The sequence below is a fragment of the Dipodomys spectabilis genome, unplaced genomic scaffold, assembly GCF_019054845.1.
Source record: "Dipodomys spectabilis isolate Male_0828 unplaced genomic scaffold, ASM1905484v1 ptg000043l, whole genome shotgun sequence".
NCBI lineage: Eukaryota > Metazoa > Chordata > Mammalia > Rodentia > Heteromyidae > Dipodomys > Dipodomys spectabilis.
In genome coordinates, this window is record NW_024870720.1 from 9,137,425 (window position 1) to 9,162,524 (window position 25,100).

The 25,100-nt window shown below is 41.1% G+C and overlaps 1 protein-coding gene and 1 pseudogene across 2 annotated transcripts in view; one reads left to right on the plus strand and one right to left on the minus strand.

Moving 5' to 3' along the window:
- Positions 1-159: 159 nt before the first annotated feature.
- Positions 160-25,100, minus strand: part of Bend4 (BEN domain containing 4) — a 28,887-nt gene continuing 3,946 nt past the window's right edge. The window contains exons 2-5 of one of the 2 annotated variants that reach the window (XM_042678469.1): positions 19,324-19,890; positions 7,711-7,802; positions 3,056-3,296; positions 160-649 (exon numbers count right to left, since the gene is read on the minus strand). In XM_042678469.1, the coding sequence (XP_042534403.1) occupies positions 432-649; positions 3,056-3,296; positions 7,711-7,802; positions 19,324-19,890 (1,118 nt within the window). In that variant the 3' untranslated portion in view covers positions 160-431. The remainder of the gene's footprint in view (positions 650-3,055; positions 3,297-7,710; positions 7,803-19,323; positions 19,891-25,100) is intronic. The other variant, XM_042678470.1, reaches the window with a different exon arrangement.
- Positions 17,934-18,349, plus strand: LOC122106800 (annotated as a pseudogene).

Genomic DNA, 25,100 nt, shown 5'->3' on the forward strand with positions numbered 1-25,100 from the left:
ATTAAATAAGAGAATGCTTGTTCCTTAAAATCAGTCTATCGGTAGGAGCTCTCCCTAGAGTAGGAACATTAACCCTCTCTCCCTTGGGGCTCAGCTCTGCTCAAGAGGCAGGGCTTACTTAAAGATTCAGGACAGTTGACTAGGAGTCCTCCTACTTCCCCCACGCTGACTGTCTAGCCAGTAATCAACTTTACATCAACTGTGGTTTTTCTTTTTCTAATTGTCCTAAAGTCTGTAATGGGTGCTGGAGACTTCCCAAATAACCCAAAATGGATTTCTATTTGGGAATGATGGCAACAAGTCAAGTTTTAAGGTTGAGAACATGTAAAGTATTATAGGAAAACATGCTTTGGATTCTCAGGTCACAGTAAGTAGAAATTCACAATTGGAGCTCTCAAAAGACCAGCTGCTGCAGTGGGAGATTCTGTCCACTAATCCCCAGATCCATCCTGCGAACTTTTATTGAAGACTTCATCCTGTGAAGCCTGATGATCGATCCCTTCATAAAATGAGCCACCGTTGTGCAGGAAAGTCCCCACTGCCCGTCCCTGTCGGGCATGACCCACGGCATCGCTGAACACTTTGTTTATCTGCTCCTCTGAAGGCATCCACCAATCAGGGTTGGAGGTACAGTGCATCCTAATGAATTCTGTGGGAATACACACAACAGTAGGGGAGAGAGAGAGAGAGAGAGAGAGAGAATACAGCTAGTTTTGGCAGAATTTAAATGACAGGACAGGCTGCTTAACTTAAACGGATGCTCTATCAGAGAAGTTGCATGGGAGAGCCAACGCAATGCTATGATGATGTCACATGCCACACCCAGTTTATTCCACCCAACTTTCTCAACATGTAGCTGTTGAAAAGAAAGGTCAACTCTGATTAGGAAGACATGGTATGCACCATGCCTAGTGTATTAGCACATTCCCAAACCTACATTGTTACATGCTTGAATTTCAAGAAAGTTATCCCTAGAAGCACAACAAATATCGTCAGCAATTGTTTTTGTTTTTTTGTCAGTCATGGGGCTTGAATTCTGGGCCTGAACACTGCCCCTCAGCTCTTCAGCTCAAGGTGAGTGCTCTACCACTTGAGCCACAGTGCCACTTTTGGTTTTCTGGTGGTTTATTGCAGTTAAGAGTCTCTTGGAGTTTCCTGCCTGGGCTGGCTTTGAACCACGATCCTCAGATCTCAGCCTCCTGAGTAGCTAGGATTACAGGTGTGACCCACCGGCACCCAGCATTCGTCAGCAATTTTTAAGTAGCTGTTAGTTTGAAGATAGAGTACAATAAAATCATAGGGTCTCAATGCATGAGGTAACTTTATCATATTTCAGAAAAGCTTTCCTTACTCTTAGAATGCTGCATGATGATGGGCTACACTCCCTCCTCTGCTGTAACATCTGCATAGGAACTGGCATAGTACTTTTTCAATGCCATGTCATCTAAGTATTTAATTTTACCAGAAGGCAGTTGCATGCCTAGAAGAGGCAACAGTTCAGCCAGCACCAACAAACAGCCCCCATTTCTTGCCTGTGTGTTTCTTACCTAAGGGCTGGGTAGGACTCCATAGGAGAGGTATGTTGGAGACTATAGGCACTGGCTAGGCAGCCTAGATGGCACCTCATAGTGAGACAGTGCATCAATCCAGAGGTCCAGCAGGACTGGACCTCTGTGATGTGTTTTAATCTCTGTTTCCCTAACTTGCTTTTAAAATATAAAATATGAATAAAGTTTCTGCAGAGGGATTCAGCTATGACACCTGTTTCCACTTGACTCCTTGAGTGATACATAGGTAGAACCTGGTAGAACCCTTAACCTCAATACTGCCTCTGGTTTGTAACTCTGCCATCTTTCATAATGCTGGAATGAGGGAAACTGAGAAGAGTCTGCTAAGATACACTCTGGAATTTCTAAAACCAAGAAGATGCTCTGGAGCCCTGATACCAATGTTCATGATATTTTGAGTTCAGGTGGCTTCCTCAGGCACCAGCCAGCTCTTTCAAAATCAGAGGGCACCATAACCAGAAGCATGTATCCTTTCCCATCCCTGCTCAAAGAGAATCTCTGGGGTGGACTAGGCAATCTCAGCTGCACTCTTAGGCTCCAAAGACTTCAGAATGCTCTGTCTAAGGTTAAAGCTGCATCCCAACAGCTAAAGTCTTACCAGGGACACTTACAAAAATAAAAACCCCTATAACTACTAGGAAAATTTTGATTAAACCAACAATGTCTTTAAGGTTGATAAAATTACTATTAAACTGCTTATACAAGTTAACATCTGAGCTTTCTGAGAGGCCTATTTCAGTGTGAGTGTGTGTGTGGTCTGTCTGTCTATCTTTCTGTCTGGGGCTTGAACTCAGGGCCTGGGTGCTGCTGTCCCTTAGCTTTTTGCAAGGTTAGTGCTCTAACACTTGGGCCACAGCTGTTTTGGTGGTAAACTGGGAATCAACAATTTCATAGATTTTTCTGCCCAGGCTAGCTCTGAATCTGGATCCTCAGATCTTGGCCTCCTGAGTAGCTAGAAATTACAGTCATGAACTATCATTACCCAGCGCTAAGAAATACTTTTAACACAGGAACTCTTTAATCAAAATAGGAAAAGTGTAACTTCAGGCACTAAGGAAAACCAAATTCCACACAAATTTAAGGAGTTGGACCAAGTATTCTTGAGGAAGAAAGCTAGATAGAGAGCCCAGGCTAGAATGGAAGCTGATCATTTTTACCATTTTTCTAAAAGAAAAAAAAAATTCCCCCTGTTCCAGCTGTGCTGAAAGTGACCTTCTTTGGTAGCAAAGAAAATCTGAATTCAAAGCGTGAAAATGACGTGCTATGCAATGCTTATGTACCATAAGTGAGAACAACAAGACTAAAGCAAACGAAGATTGTTTTGAGCTTCTCAATACCAAGTAGATGGGGCACATGAAAAGCCTATAAGATCTCAGTGGCAAGAAATCAAAATACAGTAAGGCTAATAAACACTTGTACTGGGAGCCACAGCCAATGCGGTGAAATGGGATCACGGATGGTGGACACTGAGCGGAAGGATGCAGTACCTCGGAGGCATGTGACTTTAACTGGATCCAGAGGGCGTCTTTCAGGACCTGTCTCTCCTGACTGCACTGACCTTTTCCTTTTCCCAAGGCCGCATGAGTACTTAAGCTCATCGGTTGTGAAAACAAATCTGATGAGGTATCGCAGGAGCCGTCTCCCATCTTTCTTTGAAGAATTTACAGCCTCATCCCACTGTTTGCTCGTTATGTAGACAGGATAGTTGTTCAACAGCTGCTTGCTTCCCTGGAAAAGCAAAATATTTTCTCATTACCTACTGAGCCAGCCAGCCAGAAGCCAAAGTGATCTCCATTTCAAAGGCAAACATGCTTTTTAACCAAGTGGCTGTGCTGACAATGAACCAAGTACTGAAGAGCACAAGTAATTGCTCACACTCAAAAACGGGCACTTTTCAAATTACATTTGCATTTTCTATAACAAGAGCCAATGAGGTATAATGAACACCTTTGAAAGAGGAGCTATTTATAACTTGCATTTTAACAGGTAGGTTAAAATGTGTCAAGATCCAATGACAGAGAACACTATTTAAATATAACCTGTAACTTTCCTTTTCAATCTATTAAAATATGCAAAAATGACTTTGAAGAGTGCGATCAAACAGGTCCCTTCATCCTTTGGCTGGCAGTTAAGTACTTCTAGAAATGATGCTGTTGGTGGTCTATTTTAATAAGATATTACTTGTGTTGAATGTGCCTAATATCTGATAGTCATTGCATTACAGTAGATGCAACATTAAAGAGTGAATTTTTAGAAAGAAGAAAACTGAAAACTTAGAAAATACAATAATGCAAAACATTTTCTCAAATTATAGCTTCTGCAAATGCTACCATGTCAACTCATTTTTTTTTTTTTTTTACTTTTCACCTTCATAATTTATATCTGCTATAAAATTCCCCGGCTAAATAGCTGCAGAGGGACTAATTACAAGAATTTCTGTAACATTTATAGGCCATGTTGAGTCAATTGCACCTACATGACCATTACTTTAGTTCTGGCTGTCCATAAAATTCTACAATCCAGGACAAATTAATTAACCCGTGATCTCAGTTTTAATGTACTCCTTCCTCAGTAATTAAGGTGCACAAAATAAAAAAAAAGGAAAACTCATTCAACAGTTTTATAACTGTAAATTTACTATAGGTTATAAATTGGGCACTGTTTGGGTCTGACAGGGTTTTATTTTTTAAAGCGTTCTGCTTATTTAAGCATCAATAAGGGTAAGTAGTATAGGAGCAATAGCAAAGAGGTGGCGCCAGACTTGGTTAGGAACCATCAAGTGAATTGCACACATTTTCCTGAAACCAATAAGGACTTATATTTTCCTTTCGTAAGGTAGGCAGTTAAGGTTGTAGTTTGTGCTTTGAAAGGTGGGGTTCAAAGTCAACACTGGTTTCATGTTTTTTGAGATGCACTTCAGCAAGTTACTTGAATTTGTTGGACCATACTTTCCACCTTATAAAACAGAAGACCTACATCGAATGGGCGTATTTGGTGCCAGGTGCTGGTGGCTCAGGCCTGTAATCCTAGCTACTCAGGAGGCTGAGATCTGAGGGCTGTTCAAAGCCAGCCCTTGGAGGAAAGTCCCAAAGACTCTTATCTCCAAGTACCACCAGAAAACAGAAGTGGAGCTGTGGCTGAAAGTGGCAGAGCACTAGCCTTGAGCAAAAGAGCTTAGGGATAGTGCTCAGGCCCCCAGTTCAAGCCACACAACTGACACACACACACACACACACACACACACACACACACACACACACACACTCACTCACTCTATATATAATAAGCGAATGGAGTATTTGGGTTTACAAATGAATCCCTAGCTCTGAGGGCAATAGGAGTTCAAGCCACACAACACACACACACACACACACACACACACACACACACACACACACACACACACTCACTATATATATAATAAGCGAATGGAGTATTTGGGTTTACAAATGAATCCCTAGCTCTGTGGGCAATAGGAGACCGTTTCCAGAGATAACTGGATGGGGAGCAGTGAGCAGAAGATTCATAGGCTCTTTCAGTCCAGACTGCAGGAATCAGGGTGAGGCATGAGTGGGTCTGAGCAGTGTTGAAAGAATATGAGAGGGGCTGGGAAGGTGGCTCAGTGGTAGAGCACTTGCCTTGCATGCATGAGGCCCTGGGTTCGATTCCTCAGCACCACATAAGCAAAAAAGAAAAAATCCAGAAGTGGCTATGGCTTAAGTGGTAGAGCACTAGCCTTGAGCTGAAGAGCTGAGGGACAGCGCCCAGGCCTAGAGTTCAGGCCCCATGACTGGCCCCCCCCCCCCAAAAAAAAAGAAGAAGAAAATGGGAGAAGCAGAAATGAGGAGAGTAGGCAGCCAGTTCAGAGAACTAGGGTGTGGGAGACAGACAACAGATGATCCTAAGTGAGGTGGCAGTGGTTGGAACAAAGATAAGGCTGAGGGCATGAGCAAAAAGAGGAGGAGCAGCACTGTTTCCCTAAAAGCGAAGAACTTATTAGGTTCTGAGCAGTTTACCCTCAGCCCTCAGGGCAGCCAGGTGTGGTCTGGGGAAGGTAGGAAAGGTGGAATCGAAGGTTGGTTGGCTTGTAACCACTAATTGCATCAAAAGCATTTCTGTGAAAGAACCTTAGTAATAGATGTCACCCATTTATTAAGTGGCTGATAACCAGTCTGAAGTGCTCGTCCCAAGCACTTTGCACACAGGGTCCTTTCTCTTTGCAGGAAACAGCATTCAGGCAATTACAAAGCTGGACTCTGGGTTCTCTCTGGGGCAGTGACTACCTTTCTCTTAACTTCAGCTCCAGCCTGTCAAAATAGGGATAATGATGGCAGCTTGCTAATTGTGGTAAAGTGTCCACAGATCTCCCAACAAAGAGCTGTTGAGAATTGGTTTTAAGCAATACTCTGCTCCGAGGGTGTAGAATAGCACCCGCCTTAAAGTAGTGCACTTTCACCTGACTAGCTCAGTGCAATGCTGGCTGTACCAGCAAACACAGCAGTGGAGGTTACAGCTAAGCACTTTTGGTTTTTCATCATTGTGGAGCTGGACATTCAAGCCTTTGATGAATATAAATTTGCAAACTTAAGAAACTTCTGAGACCAATAGAGACAGGGACCATTAAGAAGGAACCCCATCCATCCTTAATTAAGCCCCTCTTTTAACTAATGGTCCCTTATATACTGTTGGCCTTAGGAAAAGAGACTGTACAAGGTGCTTTTACAATTATTAGCACAATATATATTTTTTCTTTTTTTCATTGGATGTGCAGACTGAACTCTGGGCCTGGGCTCTGTCCCTGAGCTTTTCAGCTCAAGACTAGCATACTACCACTTGAGCCACAGCACCATTCTAGCTTTATCTCTGCTTATGTGGTACTGAGGAATTGAACCCAGGGCCTCATGCATGCGAGGCAAGCACTCTACCACTGAGCCAACCTCCTAGCTCCATACTATATAAGTTTAAAACTCCCCTTCAGTATGTGAGTTCACTTGCAAAGTAGATTATTTCTCTACCAAAGAAGGTGTATCTTTTCCCAAGATCTCACACCTTAGGGACAGAGCTGGGGAACTCTGTTCTCCTTACCCCTAATGCTATTCCCCTAAGAGAATTCTATTTTAAGATGGGAGGTACTTTAACAATCCAAGAGCTAATGATCCAAAACAGGGGTTATGTCAAATTCTTAGCAAAATCTACCCCCAGAAGAGCTCAGCATTTATTCAAACACAGAAGCTCCACATAAAATATGCATCTCATAAAATATAGAAACACCAGTTGGAGGCAATTTTCACCAGAAAACAGAAAAGAAATAGAACAACTAATTTACAGTCCCAAATACAACTCAGAATGCCCTGTGGGTTATGGATGAGAGTTATAATCCTAGTTTTAGCATATTAATTAATGGAAATAAAATGTGATAAATAATAAAAAGGAGAAAAAGCTCATGTGCCTAAAATGATACTAAAAATAGTATATTTGCTGGGATGGCTCATGCCTGGGATCTAGCTATTCAGGAGGCTGAGATCTGAGGATCAGAGTTCAAAGCCAGCCCAAGCAAGAAAGTCCCTGAGACTCCAATTAACTACCAGAAAAACTGAAGTGGAGCTGTGGCTCAACAGGGTAGAGCACTAGCCTTGAGAAAGAAAAAGACCTCAGGGAAAGTGCCCAGGCCCCTAAGTTCAAGGCCAAGACCAGCCCCCCCACCCTTGCCAAAAAAAAAGTACAGTAATAATGATGATGGGTATTAAAGGTTTAAGTGTCTTTTCCTAGGAAAATACAAATTATTTTTCCTATTTTTATGGAATTCTGATTCTATACCCTCTTCAAATAGCCACCAACTTTGGCCTATTCTTGGGCTGTTTTTGAAAAAAAAAAAAAAAAAGCCAACAAAAAAACCCCCAAAACAAACAAAAAACCCAAGATGAATAAATCTCAAATGTCTTCACAGATTCATATCCATGGAAGACATGGGTATACATTTGCTAGTAAGTCATTAAGCAGCTAGTTCTAAATTAAGACTTTTGAACAACATGCCACATGAGCATGAAGCGGGAAGTGTGGTCAGAGAGGTTTCTAGAGGAAGTGAGCTTTTCATCTTAAGGAAATTATATACAGAACTTTCTTTCTCTTCCCAGAGGCCTACCTCGGTTGGCTGGTCTGCAGGTTGTGGCATCAAGAGCTGGTTGTGGTGCTGTAGTACTGTCTTCAGATAATCTAGAACAGTCTGACAGGGCACTGGAGGAGAAAGCAACAGTTATATCAAAAAAGTTCTCTTCATCACAATATACTCAGAGATCTAAAAAGATGTAATGTGAACTTAAAAAAAAAGATTTATTTTCCAAAGGAAATAGAATCTTTCGTGTTCATCGGACATTGTAGTTATTTCATTCTGTAAATACTGAACAGATGCTATAGTTTTAGGATTAGCACAATTTGATAAGAGCTTTCAAGTCGAACTTACTCCAAGAGACATTTGAGTCAACAATGGTAACCAGGAACACCTCACAGAAGAAACAGGCTTCATTTTCTTTGACTCTACCTGTAGCCTGAATATCTAGGGACTTTTTGAAAGTAAGGTACTGAACTAATGTTTCATAGATTTTTCTTTTTAAGGTACTAGAGTTTGAACTCAGGGTCTTGATAGACAAGACATGCCATACTACTGAGCCACATTCCCAATTCTCTTTTGCATTAGTTCTAAAAGACAGGCTCTTACCTTTTGCTCAAGTCTGTGTCTGGACTGTGCTTACTACTCTATTATGTTTTGCACTGTACTTGAGATAACAGATGTGTGCCACCGTGCCTAGCTTCTTTCACGGAAACAGAATTTCACAGAACTTTTGAACTCAGGCTGGCCTGGAACTGCAATCCTCTTGATTCAAGGCTCACATGCTAGGAAGACATATACACGCCACAGAGCCCAGCTCAGTGGATGAAAAGGGGTCTTGGAAACTTTTGTGTGTTTTTTTGGCTCGGCTGACTTTAAACTGTGATCTTTCCAATATCAGCCTCCCAAGCAGCTAGGATTATAGGCATTTATTGCTGCATCTGACCACAGGTTTTTGTTTTTTTTTTAAAGCAATAATATTCACACTGTTCATGTGCTGGCAGCTTGGCCCTTAGTGATGCTGAGAGATGGTGGAATATTTTAAGAGGAAGAGACCAATGCCTGGTGTCTGTGAAACAGACGATGGTCTTCAAAGAAAGCAGTGGGACACTGAGATGGATCCAGAGAATGGAGTTGTTATGACAGACTAAAGCCAGCCGCTCCTTGTGCTGTCTCTCCCTGTCTTACCACATAAGCTCTTCATCTCCTCTCTGCTCCCATCACTGTGCCATCTGCTATGACATAATACAGCAGGATCCTTGCCAGTCCCAGCACCATGTTGTTTGGATTTTCAGTCCACAAAGCTACAGACTAAATTATCTTTTCTCTATAATCTACCAGTCTTAGTTCATTACAGTAAAATAAAATGGACTAATACACTCTTTTTTTTCTGTTCCAGTACTATGGCTTGAAACTCACGGGCCTGGGTGCTATTACTCAGACTTTTAGCTCAAGGCTGGAGCTTGAGCTTGAGACACAGCTCATCTGCAGGCCTTTTGGTGTTTAACTGGATATAAGAGTCTTATAGACTTTCCTGCCTGGGCTAGCTTCAAATTGCAATCCTCACATCTCAGCCTTCTGAGTTGAAAGGATTAGAGTGCCCGGATTAATACACTCACTTTGATAGATCATTCCCAACTCATCAATAAACAGGAATCCCATCCAAGCCAGCGCCGGTGGCTTTCACCTGCAATCCTAGCTATTCAGGAGGCTGTCTGAGGATAATGGTTCAAAACCAGCCCAGTCAAGGATAGTCCTTGAGACTCTTATCTCCAATTAAGCACCAGAAAATCAGAAGTGGCAATGTAGCTCAACATGGTAGAGTGCTCACCTTGAGCTGAAGAGCTGAGGGACAGTGCCCAGGCCTACAGGTTCAAGCCCCATGACCGACCAAAAAAAAAAAAAAAAAAAACCAAGAATCCCATCCAATTTAGGTTTTCTTCCCAATATGAATATCCCTATCCTTCTCTGAAGAAGCCCAACTGACTTGATCCAGTTCAGATGTGACTATGTATTTCACTGACCATGGCACCATCTTTGTGAGACATTATCTTATAAAATCATCGAATAATTACAAAAGTCCCTGACTGCTCCAGCTACAGAAAGAGGTATATATTAGGAGGATTTTGGTCTGAGACTGGACTTAGTTAACAAGTTTGAACTCCATATAAAAATTAACTAAATGAATAAAGAGACTGAGATATGTATTAAGTGATAAAGCACCTGCCTAGCCAGCATGAAGTTCAAAGCCCAATAATACCAAAAAAAGAAGATATTAACTCAAGATAGATGCAATTTTATTGCATCGTTGCATAAATGCCTACATTTTAAGATTTGTTAGAGTTCTTTCAGAAGTATTAACTAATTACTCTTAAAGGCAGCTAAATTAATAATCTAATTTATATGAATTGTTGCCACTCACCTTTCTTTGCCTGTGTTTTAAGTTGTTTTTTGTCACATTAAAGTAAATAATAAATATTTAACCTAAGCCCCAATTTTAACTATCACCACCAAACTTTCTTCACCTGCTTTTCTTACTTTTTTTTTCAGATGGCAAACATATTTATCTTCATTCACTTCATCCACTGTGAATGGCTTTTGGTTTTTAGGCAACATCACATTATTACATAAATATAGAACTATATCAACATTGCTTAGAAGAATTTAAATGGCAGAAAGTGGGAGGCTAGGAATTTTTTCTTCTGGCCAAAAGGTATTTTCCTTAAAAAAAAATCTTTATAGGCCCTCAGTCATGTCCATCCATGAATTGTCATCTGTCATTTGACTATAGTGTGTGTATGTGTCTGTGTATGTCTGTGTGTGTGTGCGCGCACACATGAATGTATGCAAATACTGGGGCTTGGACTCAGGGTCTCATACTCTCATTTGGCTTTTTTGCTTAAGGTTGACACTCTACTCCTTGAGCCACACCTCCACCTCTAGATTTTTTGGAGTTATCTGGAGATAAGATTCTTGCTGACTTTTCTGACCTGGCTGAGTTTGAACCTCAGATCTCAGTAGATAGGAGTACAGGCATGAGCCACCAGCACTTGGCTTTAAAAATATATTCTTCAAACTGGCTTAGGTATTCACTGAATAACCACCAAAGATAACCAAAAGAAGTTGCAGCTGCTTGAGTTTGAAGTGTGCTACTAAACCAAAGTTGAATAATAATTAAAAAAACATTAACTTGAATTTCACCAGCCTATTAAAGTCCAATCCAATTTACTGGTGCTATAGAATACATCCTCTGGGGCTGGGAAGGTGGCTCAGTGGTAGAGCACTTGCCTTGTACGCATGAGGCCCTGGGTTCGATTCCTCGGCACCACATAAGAAAAAAGCCGGAAGTGGCACTGTGGCTCAAGTGGTAGAGTGCTAGCCTTGAGCTGAAGAGCTGAGGGACAGTACCCAGGCCCAGAGTTCAGGCCCCATGACTGGACCCCCCCCCCCAAAAAAAAAAAAAAAGAATACATCCTCTGGATTTAGACATTCAATATGAGAAAAAAACAGAAGAGTCAGGCGTAGTGGGGCATAACTGTAATTCTAAGACATGGGAGGCTAAGGCAGGAGGACTACATAGCCTGAGCTATGTAGTAAAACCTGTGTGTGCGCGCACACACACACACACACACACACACACACACACACACACACACACACACACACACACACACACACACACACACACACACACACACACACACACACAGAGTTTGAGAAACTAAGGGATACAGGCTACAAGGGATACAGGCTACATTTAGTTCTGGGTGTTTACTCACTGTGTAACCTTTAAAACTTTTAACTTCTGTATCCCAGTCCTCTACACGGGACTGAACAGGGAGATCCTATAAACCTAGTTTATGATTAGGATAAAATGAAACGGTACCTATGGTACTGCCACGTGAAGTGACTGGGGCAAAGCTGAGCCCTGGACAAAGCTTGGAAGTTTAGTAACTGACTAATCAGGATTTGAACAAACTTCCTTTGATCTCTCTATCCTTATTTTACAATTTTAAGAATGAAATATTTTTAAATGAAGTATAAAAATGTTTCCAATGAAGCCTATTAAACTGAATCTCCAGTGTAACTTCAACCACATTAAAAATAATGTGTGAAAAAGAGAAGGAAGGGCTGGGAAGGTGGCTCAATGGAAGAGTGCTTGCCTTGCATGCTTGAGGCCCTGGGTTCGATTCCTCAGCACATATGCAGAAAAAGCTGGAAGTGGTGCTGTGGCTCAAGTAGTAGAGCTGAGAACCCAGGCCAGAGTTAAGGCCCATGACTGACAAGAGAGAGAGAGAGAGAGAGAGAGGAGAAAGAGAGAAGTATAAGCTGGGTACTAGTGGCTCACACCTTTAATCCTAGCTACTCAGGAGGCTCAGGTCTAAGAGGCTGGTTCAAAGCCAGCCAGGGCAAGAAAGTCCGTGAGACTCTTAACAATTAACCACCAGAAAACTGGAAGTGGTACTGTGGATCAAAGGGGTAGAGTGCTAGACTTGAGCAAAAGAGCTTAGGGACAGCACTCAGGGCCCAAGTTCAAGTCCCAGGACAAACAAACAAACAAACAAAAAAACCATACACACATAAAAAACAGAAGGAAAGATCAAGCCAATATTAATAATCACCAACAATGATTTACATTTTAGATGTGGAATAATGGCTGTGATTATTCCTTTATCAGCCTTATAAAAATCAGTACAGGTTTAGTATCCCAAAACTGAAAATTTTTCACGATGCTCCAAAATCTTGCGCCAACAAGACAAGCAGAAAATGCTACACTGATCTCACTCATGATAGGTTGCTGTTAACATATAGGTATACCAAAGTAGTCTGTAGTGCACAGGTGAATCTGAAACGTAAATGGTTTCATATTTAGACTTCGGTCCCATCTCATTCATTCCTCATCTACTATGTATATGCAAATATTCCCAAATCTGAAAAAAAAAATCAGGCATCTGGAACAGTTCTGATACTAAGCATTATAGATGAGATATTCAACCTGTACTGTAAATACAAAACTTTTGTTACAGTAGGCATAACAACTGAATGGTTGTAAGAAAAGTGTCTCTATAACTGTCTCTCTCCCTGATCTTACATCTATGATCTTCAGAGTTGATCTCACACTTCTGGAGGAGCTGCCAGGCCAATTCTCCCACACTGCACACATCTAACATTTAGGCAACACTGCTAAGCTCTGACCAAGGCCAACTGATTTACATGTTGGGAGAAGATGGAATTGTTTATGTGTACTTACCAGATACTGGGGGTTCTATTTAAGCAGTGGGCACAATGCCTGGGCACAAGGCTGAAATCCAAGAAGGCTGAGGACGAAGCTCATCCCTAGCTAATAACTACTCCCTAGAGCACTCTAAGTGACACTATCTTTTAGTCTCTCCCGTGAAGTTCTTCAACCCTGGCCTTTAAAAGGCAGAAGCTTCTAGGTGCTTCCTCTTCATGCTGGAATATGGAATATTGCTCTTGGCTGGGGGCTCTTTGGATAACTGCCTAGATTTACACAAGGAGGCTGCAAGGTCAATTACATATTTTCTGTGAAAAAGCCAAAAATAAGTCAGTAATTCAATCTGGAAGATGGAGATATTAGAGCAATGCCCCATTGCCTAGAGAAACATGGAACACACCGAGAGGGAATTATGGAAATCTATTCTCCTGCCTCTTTGTTCTTTAAGTCTATAGCACTGTGGACAATTATAGTGTGGAATTTCCATGTAAGGATGTTACCGTTACCTTCCAAGATAGGGACTAACCAGCCAGTGCATCATATGTGGTTCCAGTCCTTCCTTAGGGCTCCAAATAGGGAGCTGGGTCAAGGCTTACAGCTGTTTAAAGATCAACAGGGGCTGGGCATTGGTGTCTCATAACTGTAATCCTAGCTCCTCAGGAAGCTGAGAGCTGAAGATGGCAGTTCAAAGCCATCCTTGCCAGAAAAATCTGTGAGACTCATTGCCAATTTACCACCAGAAATCTGGAAGTGGAAGTGTTGCTAAATGAGGTAGAGTGCTAGCCTTGAGCAAAAGAGCTCAAGGACAGCACTCAGGAAGAGTTCAAGCCCTGGCTTGAACTGGCAAAAATAAATAACTAAATAAAAATTTTTTAAAAATTAATAGGGCCCTAAAGGAGCCAATTATGCCCTGCACAGGTCTTCCCCAATGCAAATCATAAATTTAAGCAAATCACAATAGCTGATGGAAAGATTGCAGCCTCAGAACTACTAGGAGATTCCATAAAACTCATTTCTATATTCTGCAGAACCTACCAGATACTAAGTTTAATGAGAGAATAAATAAGGAACCAATGCCATAGAAAACTCCACTGGAAGAGAAGGGTGTAGAGGAAGCTTTTCCGTGTCAACAAGAAAAAGGAATCCTCTATAAGAAGACTTTGTCACGGCCAAGGAAGGGTAGTTAACCTAACACAAAGTCTTTAAGGCATTCCAAGATAATGTCAGTACTGTTTGCAAACAGGCTCTGGAATTAGTCCTAAAGCAATGGTGGGCACTATTTTTTCAATGTACGGACCAACTTTAGGAGATTCCGGGAGAGTCACTGAACATCTCAGAGATTCCACTATCTTACTTCTAAGACCAAGGTAATTATCTGTTGTGTACTGCAAGGACTAACTGAAATGTAAGAAAGTACCTAATAGTGCCTACTGCCAAATACCAATAATTTAAGATAAGAGACTAGTTTATTCTTCAGAGGCTCCCTTAATGCTGACTTCCTGCTTCCTATCCAAGAAGCTATTAGTGTTAAAGTTCTTTTCCAAAGCAACTACTCCAATTCTGGTTTTGCTCACATTAAGAATGAATGTGTGTATGTGTGTGTGGAGGGGGGTGGAATGTAATTGTAGAGATGGGAGGGAAGGGATGGTAGGAGAAAAACAAAAGAGGAGGCAACAATGCTTGATAAGAAATGTACTCATTACCTTGCTCATGTGATTGTAACCCCTCTGCACAGTACTTTCACAATAAAAAAAAAATTTAAAAAAAAAACCAGAAGAAAAGAAAAGAAAAAGAATGAATGTGTGGGGCTGGGAAGGTGGCTCAGTGGTAGAGTGCTTGCCTCGCATGCCTGAGGCCTTGGGTTCGATTCCTCAGCACCACATAAACAGAAAAAGCCAGAAGTGGCGCTGTGGCTCACATGGTAGAGTGCTAGCCTTGAGCTGAAGAGCTGAGGGCCAGCACAAGCCCAGAGTTCAGGCCCCACAATGGACAAAAGAAAAGAAAAAAGAAAAGAATGTGTTTCTAATTCCTAATTTTTTTTGAGACAAGGTCTGATTATGCACCCCAGGCTGGTAGTGAACGTTCAATCCTCCTCAGCCTCCCAACTTTCTCTTCACTTCTCTTCTCAGCTACTATGTTTCTCTAGACTTTCCTAAAGCATTATTTAACATACTTTGCAAAACATATTTTTGGAAGGCTTAAAACTTTTCAAAATATGTCACATACAAATTTATTGGGAAGCTGACATTTCTTACTGTCCTCTTGACAATCTGTATACTTAATCATTGTTAAGGGTCCTCCTCACATTGTTTCTATAGCATATAACATTCTAAAAACATTCTAGAAATAGATGATCCGCCACAAGTAATGCTCAGCTTAAAAATGCAGTTGTGATGTTAGGCGAAATGAACCCCAAGATAAGGATTCAAATGTTTTTTTCTTTCTTGCAATTGTTTCTAACGTATTTATAAAATGATTTCTTTGTTGCTTTGTATGTCCCTCCCCCATGGTATAACCCCTGTTTTCACTGTATTTGATGTTGGTCTAATTTGTGGAGGGGAAGGGAAAAAACAAATTGTTTAAATAGGGATACAGGTGGACCCACTGCAACAATGAAATGTACAAGTCTTATGTTGAAAAACGAACCTTACAATTTTGGCAGGGGTCGGTAATGTGGGGATGGGGATGGGGGTGGGGGGGGTGGGAAGGGGAAGTATAGGAGGAGGCAACAATGCTTGATAAGAAATGTACTCATTACCTTGCCCATGTAATTGTAACCCCTCAGTACAGTATTTTCACAATAAAAAAAATAGAAGAAAAAAAGAAAAAATGAAGTTGTATTTTTGATAATGACAACATCCTGTTTCAGTTCAATTAATGTGTACAGTTGCAATGGTATGCCAGACAGTGGGCTAGAATATGAGAATTCAACCAAGAGAGGCTAAATCTCTACCCTTAAGGACCTCACATGACTAGCCTCTCTTATCAGGGCATCAAGAGAAACACACAAAGCAAACACTCCCTTTATGACAACCTAACAAGTATGTACTGTGAACTACAGAAAGTCCTTAACTTTGCCTTGGAGCTGGGGGAAGGGTCTATTACACAGGAGAGCATCTGTGTATTCAGGATACCCAGGAATTTCTCAACTGCATTAGGAAGATTAGCAGGAATAAAGAAGACTAGAGGTGGGCTGGGAAGGTGGCTCAGTGGTAGAGTGCTTGCCTTGCACGCATGAGACCCTGGGTTCGATTCCTCAGCACCACATAAGAGAAAAAGCCGGAAGTGGCACTGTAGCTCAAGTGGTAGAGTGCTAGCCTTGAGCTGAAGAGCTGAGGGACAGCACCCAGGACCAGAGTTCAGGCCCCACAACTGACCAAAAAAAAAAAAAAGAAGACTAGAGGTATAGAATTATCTGGCTGCCAGAGCCATAAATTGTCCAGTAAACTGGAATGCTGGGTAACTGATAGGCAGTGAGGGTTGTATTTCTAAAAACAATGACCTTGGAACTAAAGGGCCTCAAGGGTCATCCTGGGGGTTCTAGAATTTGCTCCACAGAGTATGTCTAGTCCTTATGGTTTTCTGCCAGTTGGGACCTTGGGGCTGCTAAAGCAGAACCGCTGGGAATTTGGGAAAGGAGCAGTGAGACCCTTGCAAGGATCAGTTATGAGATGGGCCTCAATGAAGGCAGAGGGAAAAGGAGGAGGGTCCAAACCCACAGATCCATGAGAAGTGGAATCCAAGAATGGCAAATGACTGAAAGTGGGAAGAGACAAAATACAGTGGACTGAAGACCCCTAATAAACATGGCCTCTTTAAAAGGTCAGAACAGTGACTTTTAACCCAGGAAAAGTACTTAAAAGCACAGAATGATCTCCCTCTTTTTCTTTTCTCTTTGGGTTAAGACAGGGTGCTAAGAAGCCCAGCCTGACCTGGAGCTCAGGATCCTCCTGGCTCAGGCTTCCCAGTGTTGACATTGTAGGCATGCACCTGACAACTCTTACTTCAAGTTGACATTTGCTCACTGGAAGAGCCAGGTACCCACTACTTACTGAATTAGTACTTTCAGAACGGTTAAGCTTGCTTAATGAAAGAGGAAACTGAGACTCAGAATGTAAATGATTTGCCAAAAGCCACAGCTAGCAAACAGCACAAGTCTGCAGCCACTAGAAGGACCTTTTGTTCTTGTAAAATTCCTTTATCTAAAACCTGACATTATTGATCTATAAATTTTTAATCTTTTCACTTGGAAAATAACAACAGTGTACTAACAGGATCATTATTACATAATCCAAGGTTAGTTTTCTAGTCTGTAGAATTTAGCTGCTCTTACCAAAAAAATACCATAAAAGGGTAACTGAGGTGGGTGTTAATTTTTTCACTATAGTAGCCTTTGTACCTGTATCCCATAATACTATGTCACATAATTACATACACAAAATAAAAATTTGATTAAAAAAATAAAGCCAGGTGCTGGAGGATCCTATTTGTAATCCCAGTTACTCAGGAGGCTGAAATCTGAGGGTCACAGTTCACAGCCAGCCCAGGCAGCAAAGCTATGAAACTCTTATATCCAATTACCCATCAAAAAGCAGGAAGGAGAGGTGTAACTCAAGTAGCAGAGTGCCAATCTTGAGCAACAAAGCTCAGGGACAACACCCAGGCCCTGCGTTCAAGCCCTAGTACTAGCGTACCTGCATGCACACATACACATACATACACACACACACAAATTTAAAAATTTTTTAAATCAGTAATAAGCCAGGAACTGGTAATTCACATCTATAAATCCTAGCTACTCAGTAGGCTGAGTCTTGGAGGATTGTGCCCAGGCAGGAAAGTCCATGAGACTCTATCTCTAATTAACAAGTAAAATGCTGGACCTGGAGGCATAGCTCAAGTAGTAGAGCACCAGCTGTGAGTGAAAAAGCCAAGGGAAGCCGGGAGCGTACGCTTCCGGTCGGCGTGTTGCCTGTCAGTGGAGTGTTGCTCGTGGTCAGTGCGGTGTAGCCTCTGGTGAAGCATGTCTAAAAGTTTACAGAGTAAGTAGAAAAGGAAAATGCGTGCTGAGAAGACAAAGAAGAATGCCCCAAAGGAACTCAACAGACTTTAGAAGTATTCTCAAAGTCAATAGTGATATTTTCATGAAAGATGTTGAAGAAATACCAACGTGGTGGCACCCAAACATTGCCAGGAGAAAATGGGTTGTGTGGAGAAGGATGAAAATGATGACACAAAGATGGAGACTGAAATTAAGAGAAACAAAAAACTCTTTTAGACCAGCATAGACAGTACCCAGTATGGATGAACCAGAGGCAAAGAAAACGGCTGAAGGCAAAGTGAGAGAAAGGAGAGGGAAAAAACAAAGCAAAAGCAGCAAAGGGTCTGGCCTGGTCACCTCTTAAAAACTTGAAATGTATCAATGGGAGAGATGTTTGATTAAAATGTATACCTTGAAAAAAAAGAAAAAAAAAAGCCAAGAGACCCTGAGTTCAAGCCCTGGTACTAGCAAAAATAAATCAACAAACAACTTAATCTTCCCCGTATTTGGCACTTAATGAATTTCAAGGAATTTTATTTACCACATCTTATGATCATAGGCCCATAGGTTTTGCTGTCTATAGACATTGTGTCTTAAGAGAATTATAATGTACAATTAAGATTTAACAGTGTTCTTTTTTCTATTTTTAGTGGAGCATAAAGATTGATTCTCATCAGGCAACTGATCATAAGATTGATCTCATATCCAATGGCATCCTAAATGAGATGAAGTACAGGATCTTATATCCACCTTTCTCAGTGATTGTGCTTAGAGAGTTGAGACGACCTTACTTTACCGAGAAATTCCACTGTTTGTTTCATTCCAATAAATTCTCGCTCAGTACTTCCTATAGCTAAACCAAATAGCATTTCCTTTTGTGACTTTTTTCCTTTAACTTAATTCCATTTCTTTTGAAAGAAATTTTATCTTTTTAACACTTTTTTATATGCACTGTGATGATCTAATACAGTAACACATACTTGGCCACTGGTGGCTCACACCTATAATCCTAGCTACTCAGATGCTAAGATCTGCATACCCTACTTTGAAGCTAGCCAGAGCAGGAAAGTCTATAAAATTCTCATCTCCAATTTACCATCAAAAATCCGGAAGCAGAGGTGTGGCTCAAGAGGAAAAGCAGAAACCTTGAATGAAAAGTGTTTTCACTCTTCAGATTAAGACATGTTGAAGTGCCTCATCCCAAAATTATTTGTCATGGGCAGGCTAAGGAAGCCTTGGCAAGTCTATTTTTCCAAATTTTCTAAACTGCTGGCAAGAATAAATAAGTTACATACAACATCTATGCTTACAGATTAATAACCAAGACCAATGAAAAGAGTTGCAATGTCCTGCAAGTAATATGGCAGCATACCTGGGATGCTCTCTAGTTTCCTTCTGAGCTCTTCATTTTCCTGCTGCAGTGAAATAACCTCCTGCTCCAGCTCTTGGCATCGAGGACAGTAGCCTTCCTCTTCCTCCTCTTCTTCCTCCTCGGGCAGGGTAGAAGAGGATGGGTGACCATGAGATTCAGATGTTGCTGGAGAAGTCCAACCACCTAGTGTATGCACAGGGGAGGTTGAAAGAGGATCCACATCGGCCAGGTGGCTATACTCACTCACCGATGATGTGTTTGGAGTCGGGAAGCTCCCCGAGAGTAGGTAATTTTGGAGGGAGTCGGTAAAAACTCTCAAAAAGGCAGAAGTTTGTTGTTTCCTTTGCATATATTGCATCTCTATGTCGACATTGTCTGAGGTCTGGCTGTGGACCCCTTTCCCAATGTGACATGGTTCTTGTCTGTCATTGTAACTAGAGCCTTCTTGCTTTATGCAAGAAATCATAGATTGAGAATGGTTGGAGTCCAGAAGTTTTCCTCCACAATTTAAGAGACTAAGAACACGACTGCATTGCTGGGCAAAAGCATCCAAGATCATACGACTCTCTGAAAAGAAATAAAAAGAAACATCAGTGGCTGACAGCCAAAGGCAAGGAAGACGCAAAGTCCTCAATTTTGACTTGATGTTCAACCATATTTTAAAAAATAGGCATTTCTAGCTTCTGTCATAAATCAAGGAAACGAATCCCCTATTAACAAGACACAGATTCCTGAAAAGCCTGATGAGGGATCCCACCCTTTCTTCTAAGAATGAACTGGGCTTTGATCCTAGGCCCCATGGAGATTTTCCTCTCTGTAGCATTCATTGGTCTGCACAGATCTAATTGCATACCTTTGGTTTCATTAATATCTTTACTCTAATGAATTGAGCTGGCCACTGATACTCAATTCTTCATTGATAGGAGGGCTTACAGCAATCATTACTTCTATTTCTGGAGTGCCCTCATGCCCTTGCTATTAATCAGCTGATACAATCCCTGTCGAAGAATGCAGCTCCAGATGCAAAGTGGAGAAGAGAGATAAGTCTTTTTGTAGAGCTCACTAGAAATCTCAGGTAAAACAAAGAGTGTGTCTATAAGCAAAGGATGAGCACAAAACTGTGGTTTATCTAACAAATGTGTTCACTGTGCTGCTTTTTAATTTACCTGCTAACTTGGATTCGTCAAGGTTAATGCTTATGCTGCCCTCAATCAGCATCATTTGAAAAATCACTCGTGCCTCTTCTCAGAGACACTTCCATCAGACTGTCAGATCTCCTAATACGGCATCAAGTAGCCCACATTCATGAATTCTAAAGCATCTAACAAGCAGTGAAAAGCAGAAAGCAAACCGAAAACCCAAGCAAAAATAAAGAAAAAAAGCCCTCCCAATTTGTGAAAAATGTTACTGCTGTCAGCCTAAGGTTCTTGAAAAACAGCCTGAATGTGTCATAAGGCAGCTTCTCTTCTTCCTTGCTACACTCTACAATGGGCTATTATAAATGAAGTGATACTTTGCAGGACTTACATAGTGGTAAGAGGATGTCTCTTATTTCCCCTCTGCTTACCCCCCACCCAAAAAAAAATTGGCAACAACAACAAAAAATACTGGACACTGCAGATGCCAATAATTCTATGATAGAAATACAGCTAGCCACTGGCTGTCCCTGAAAATGCTAACTAGCTGCACTTTTTTTCTGGAAGAAAAAGAAACTTTTAAGGTAAAACATGATGAGAAGCTTAAGGGCCTCCATGAGGCTGGAAAGATTGTAATAAACCCTCTACAAGATATAAGACATGCAGCCATAGATACAACACTTTAAGAGGCCTCTGTGTTAAACAGGCACTGTAGTGTGCACCTGTAGGTATACTTGGGAAACTGAGGCACATGGGGAGGGAAAGGAAAAAGGGAGGGAGGGAGAAAGGAAAAGGAACAGGGAAGGAACATAAGAAGCAGAAACAAACAAACAAAAAAGCTGGAAGTTGTGGCTAATACCTATAATCCCAGCTGCAGGCCCAGGAGTTTGAGACTAGGATGATCATAGTTTCAGGCGAGCCTAGGTAAAAAGTTAGCTAGGTCCAACAAATAGGCCAAGTGTCATAATGCATATCTGTCAGCTCAGCTATGTGATAAGGACAGGTAGGATGATCTCAGTGAAGGGGCCTTCCTATCTGAAAAAATAACCTGAAGCAAAAAGGGCTTGTGTTAAAACTCCAGTGCCATCAAAAGAGTAACAGTAATAATACAGCCAGACGTGGAGACACAGTCCTGTAATCTTAGCTACCTAAGAGACTGAGAAAAGAGGATTTTGAATCCAAGTCTAGAAACTAGCAAAACATTTTGTCTCAAAAAAAAATCTTTCAAAAAAGGGCAGAGATACAGATCAGCAGCAGTGTACATGCTAGGCCTTAGTTTCAATCCACTGACTCAAAGGATATTTAGAAAGTCCATAGGATAATGCTTTGTACCCCTTACTTCTCCCCAATCTGTATGATGATACCATCCCAGACTTTTCCCAACTTAGAGACCAGATCTCTTCCATCCAAGTGATTAGACTACACTGAGGAGGAAGGGCCTCAAAAATACTGACTGGGCCAGGCACCGGTGGCTCACACCTGTAATCCTAGTTACTCAGGAGGCTGAGATCTGAGGAGCACAGTTCAAAGGCAGCCTGGGCAGAAAAGTCCATAAGACTCTGATCTCCAATTAACCAACAGAAAACTGGAAGTGGCACTGTGGCTCAAGTGGTAGAGTGCTTGCATTGAGCTGAAGAGCTCAGGGACAGGGCTAAGGCCCAGAGCTCAAGCCCCACGACCGACAAAAACAACAACAAAAAACGGACTGGATATGAGGGAGGGGTTCTTATCAGTAACACAGAGACCTTGGTTCATAGTATTTCCAAACTTATTTGCCTGGGGTGGGATGGCAGGTCCACCTTAAGATGGCAGACACCACCCTTGGGATAGTACTTCCTTACTTTCCCAAGCCTGACTGACCCTCCTCTTCCAGCCTATAGCAAAATCCTCAAGATCTACAAATTCCCTACATAAACTTTAAGGGGTTAATGCTGGCCTCTTTCTTGAGCTATCCATCCAGATAGACCATGGTACCAGAGCTCAAAATATATACACTGGGCATTTCTACGTATGTGAAGTCTCTCCTCAGGATGGAAGATGAGGCAGAGTAGAAAGAGAAGACCATGCGTTTGTCTGAAAATCCCCAAAGGCAAGTCTGGTCATTATGAAAGATATCTGTCAATGCAAGTGAATAAATGAAATGTATTTTACTTTACAGCAGATTAGCTTCACTCAAACTTTTCAATTACTTCATACATGTTACACGGGCCTGCTTTACATTTCTGTCCTAAGTCTCATAAATACTTTGGATGCCATTTCTTTACAATGACCTAACTATTTAAATAAGAAAGTGAAGGCTTAAGATGTTCCACTCTCATTATTTTACTTCCTGGTTTTTGTTCTTTTATTAGTAAAATCAAAGAATGATATTGATTGGGAATGTTCAATTCTAGCACAACAGCAGTTTTCATTCATTTTAATCCTATAATCCCATTCTAGACCTGAAGTTGTATTTACTGTTTGCATTTTAATCAGCCTTGTCCCAATTGATTTCCGTCTATACACCTTTAACATAACCTTGATAAAAGGGACAAATATACAAGGATAGGCTGAAACAGTATTGCTTAACAAGAGGCTGCTCAAATATATCTGTCCAATGTCCTACAAAACACTCAGTAGTTTTAATCATATTGATGAATCACATTATAACATAGATTTTTAAGGGGAAAAAAACTGACTTAGGGACAAGTGTGATTTGTTTTCTTAATTGAAGGATAAACTCATAACATGCTGAGAAAAAAATCATTATGTAATATACTACATTATGAAGATAATCTATTAAAGTACACTCAATATCAGAAAAGAGTTACAATCAAAATAGTTCTTGCCTGCAGTTTTGGAAAGGCTTCATTCTACATTCATTCTCTGGTATAGAAAAACTGGTAAGGGGGCTGGGAAGATGGCTCAGTGGTAGAGCGCTTGGCATGTATGCATGAGGCCCTGGGTTCGATTCCTCAGCACCACATAAGCAAAAAGAAAAAAAGCTGGAAGTGGCACTGTGGCTCAAGTGGTAGAGCGCTAGCCTTGAGCTGAAGAGCTAAGGGACAGCGCCCAAGCCCAGAGTTTGGGCCCCAAAACCGGACCCCCCCCCCAAAAAAAAAACCAGTAAGACATTTCAAGTTAAATTTTTCCTTTTTCATTACATTAATTTATCTTAACAGTATGATTTTACACTAATAAGCAAGGTTTTGAAAAATATGACTACTACATTTGGTGGAAGAAACAGCAACTCTCTCCACTTTATATTGCAAATAGTGATACTTAAGCTTTCTAGATGAATGTAATTAGACATGTAAGTGCAGTGTGATGCCCATTATAAGTTTATAGTTGTCATACCAACACAATGGAATGTCTGTTGATCATTGATTTTTCTGTTTTGATTGGTTGTAGGTCTTGAACTCAGGGCCTGGGCACTGTCCCTGAGACGCTTTGTGCTCAGGGCTAGCACTCTACCATTTTGTGCCACAGCCTCACTTCTAGTTTTTGAGTATGTAAGTGGAGATAAGAATCTTATGGGGACTTTTCCGCCCAGACTGGCTTCAAATTTCCATCCTCAGATTTCAGACTCCTGAGTAGCTGGGAGTACTGGCGTGAGTCACCACCATCCGCTTTGATTATGATTCTTCTTTTTGCTTTTCTTTTTTTGTTGATCCTGGGGCTTGAACTCTGGGCCTTGGCCCTGTCCCTGAGCTCTTCAGCTCATGGCTAGCACTCTACCACTTGAGCCATAGCACCACTTCTGGTTTTCTGGTGGTTAATCAGAGCCTCAGGGACTTTCCTTGCCCAGGCTGGCTTTGAACCTTGAACCTCAGATCTCAGCTTCCTGAGTAGCTAGGATTACAAGTGTAAGCCACCAGTGCCTGGCTTTGATCATGAGTCTTAACTGAGCATAGTATGAACAAGTATTTTGATTTTTTTCAACTTTGTTGTTCTAGTCAAAGATGGCAGAGAATCCGAGTCAACAGCATACAAAGGGGCTTTAAAACTGCCTGCTTTATCCCAACTTCACTAAAAGGAAATACTTGAAAAATAGTAATAAATCGCAACCACAAAGCACTTTAAAAATGACCGCTTCTCGTTCATTTTGCTTTATTGTACAGCCTTTTGGGAGACAGTATCATACTGCAAATGATGCTTGGTCTGATTCAAAAAAATCTCAAGTCATGCCTTTATTTTTTAATTAAAAATTTCATTCCTAGAAATTCTTCTGCATTTAAATGTTTAATCCATCCTAAATCTGATAAGTGACTAAGAGAAGGGAGGGGAAGTAGACAATCACGCAGCCTCCCTACTTTAATGCCCTGTTTGTAAGGAAAGACTGCACAGAATGTGCCAGCACAGAAGATCCCTGGGAGAATCCTGTTTCTATGGGGGAGATCACAGTAGTCAAGATTAGTGGTAACCTTTTGATTTTAGACCACTGAAGGGTGAAATACATTAATATTAAAAATGGAGAAGCAGAAAATTTTTAGGGGCCTGTCATATATTCATATATCTTCCATAAAAGCTTTCAAGTAGTTCAAAATAGATGATTTCCTTAAAATACTAAATTCACGTCTTTTTAAGAGAGGAGTTCTTGGAATAGAAAATAAAAGTTCGGAAATGAAAGCATCACCCTTTGAACAATGTCTTTTTTTTTTT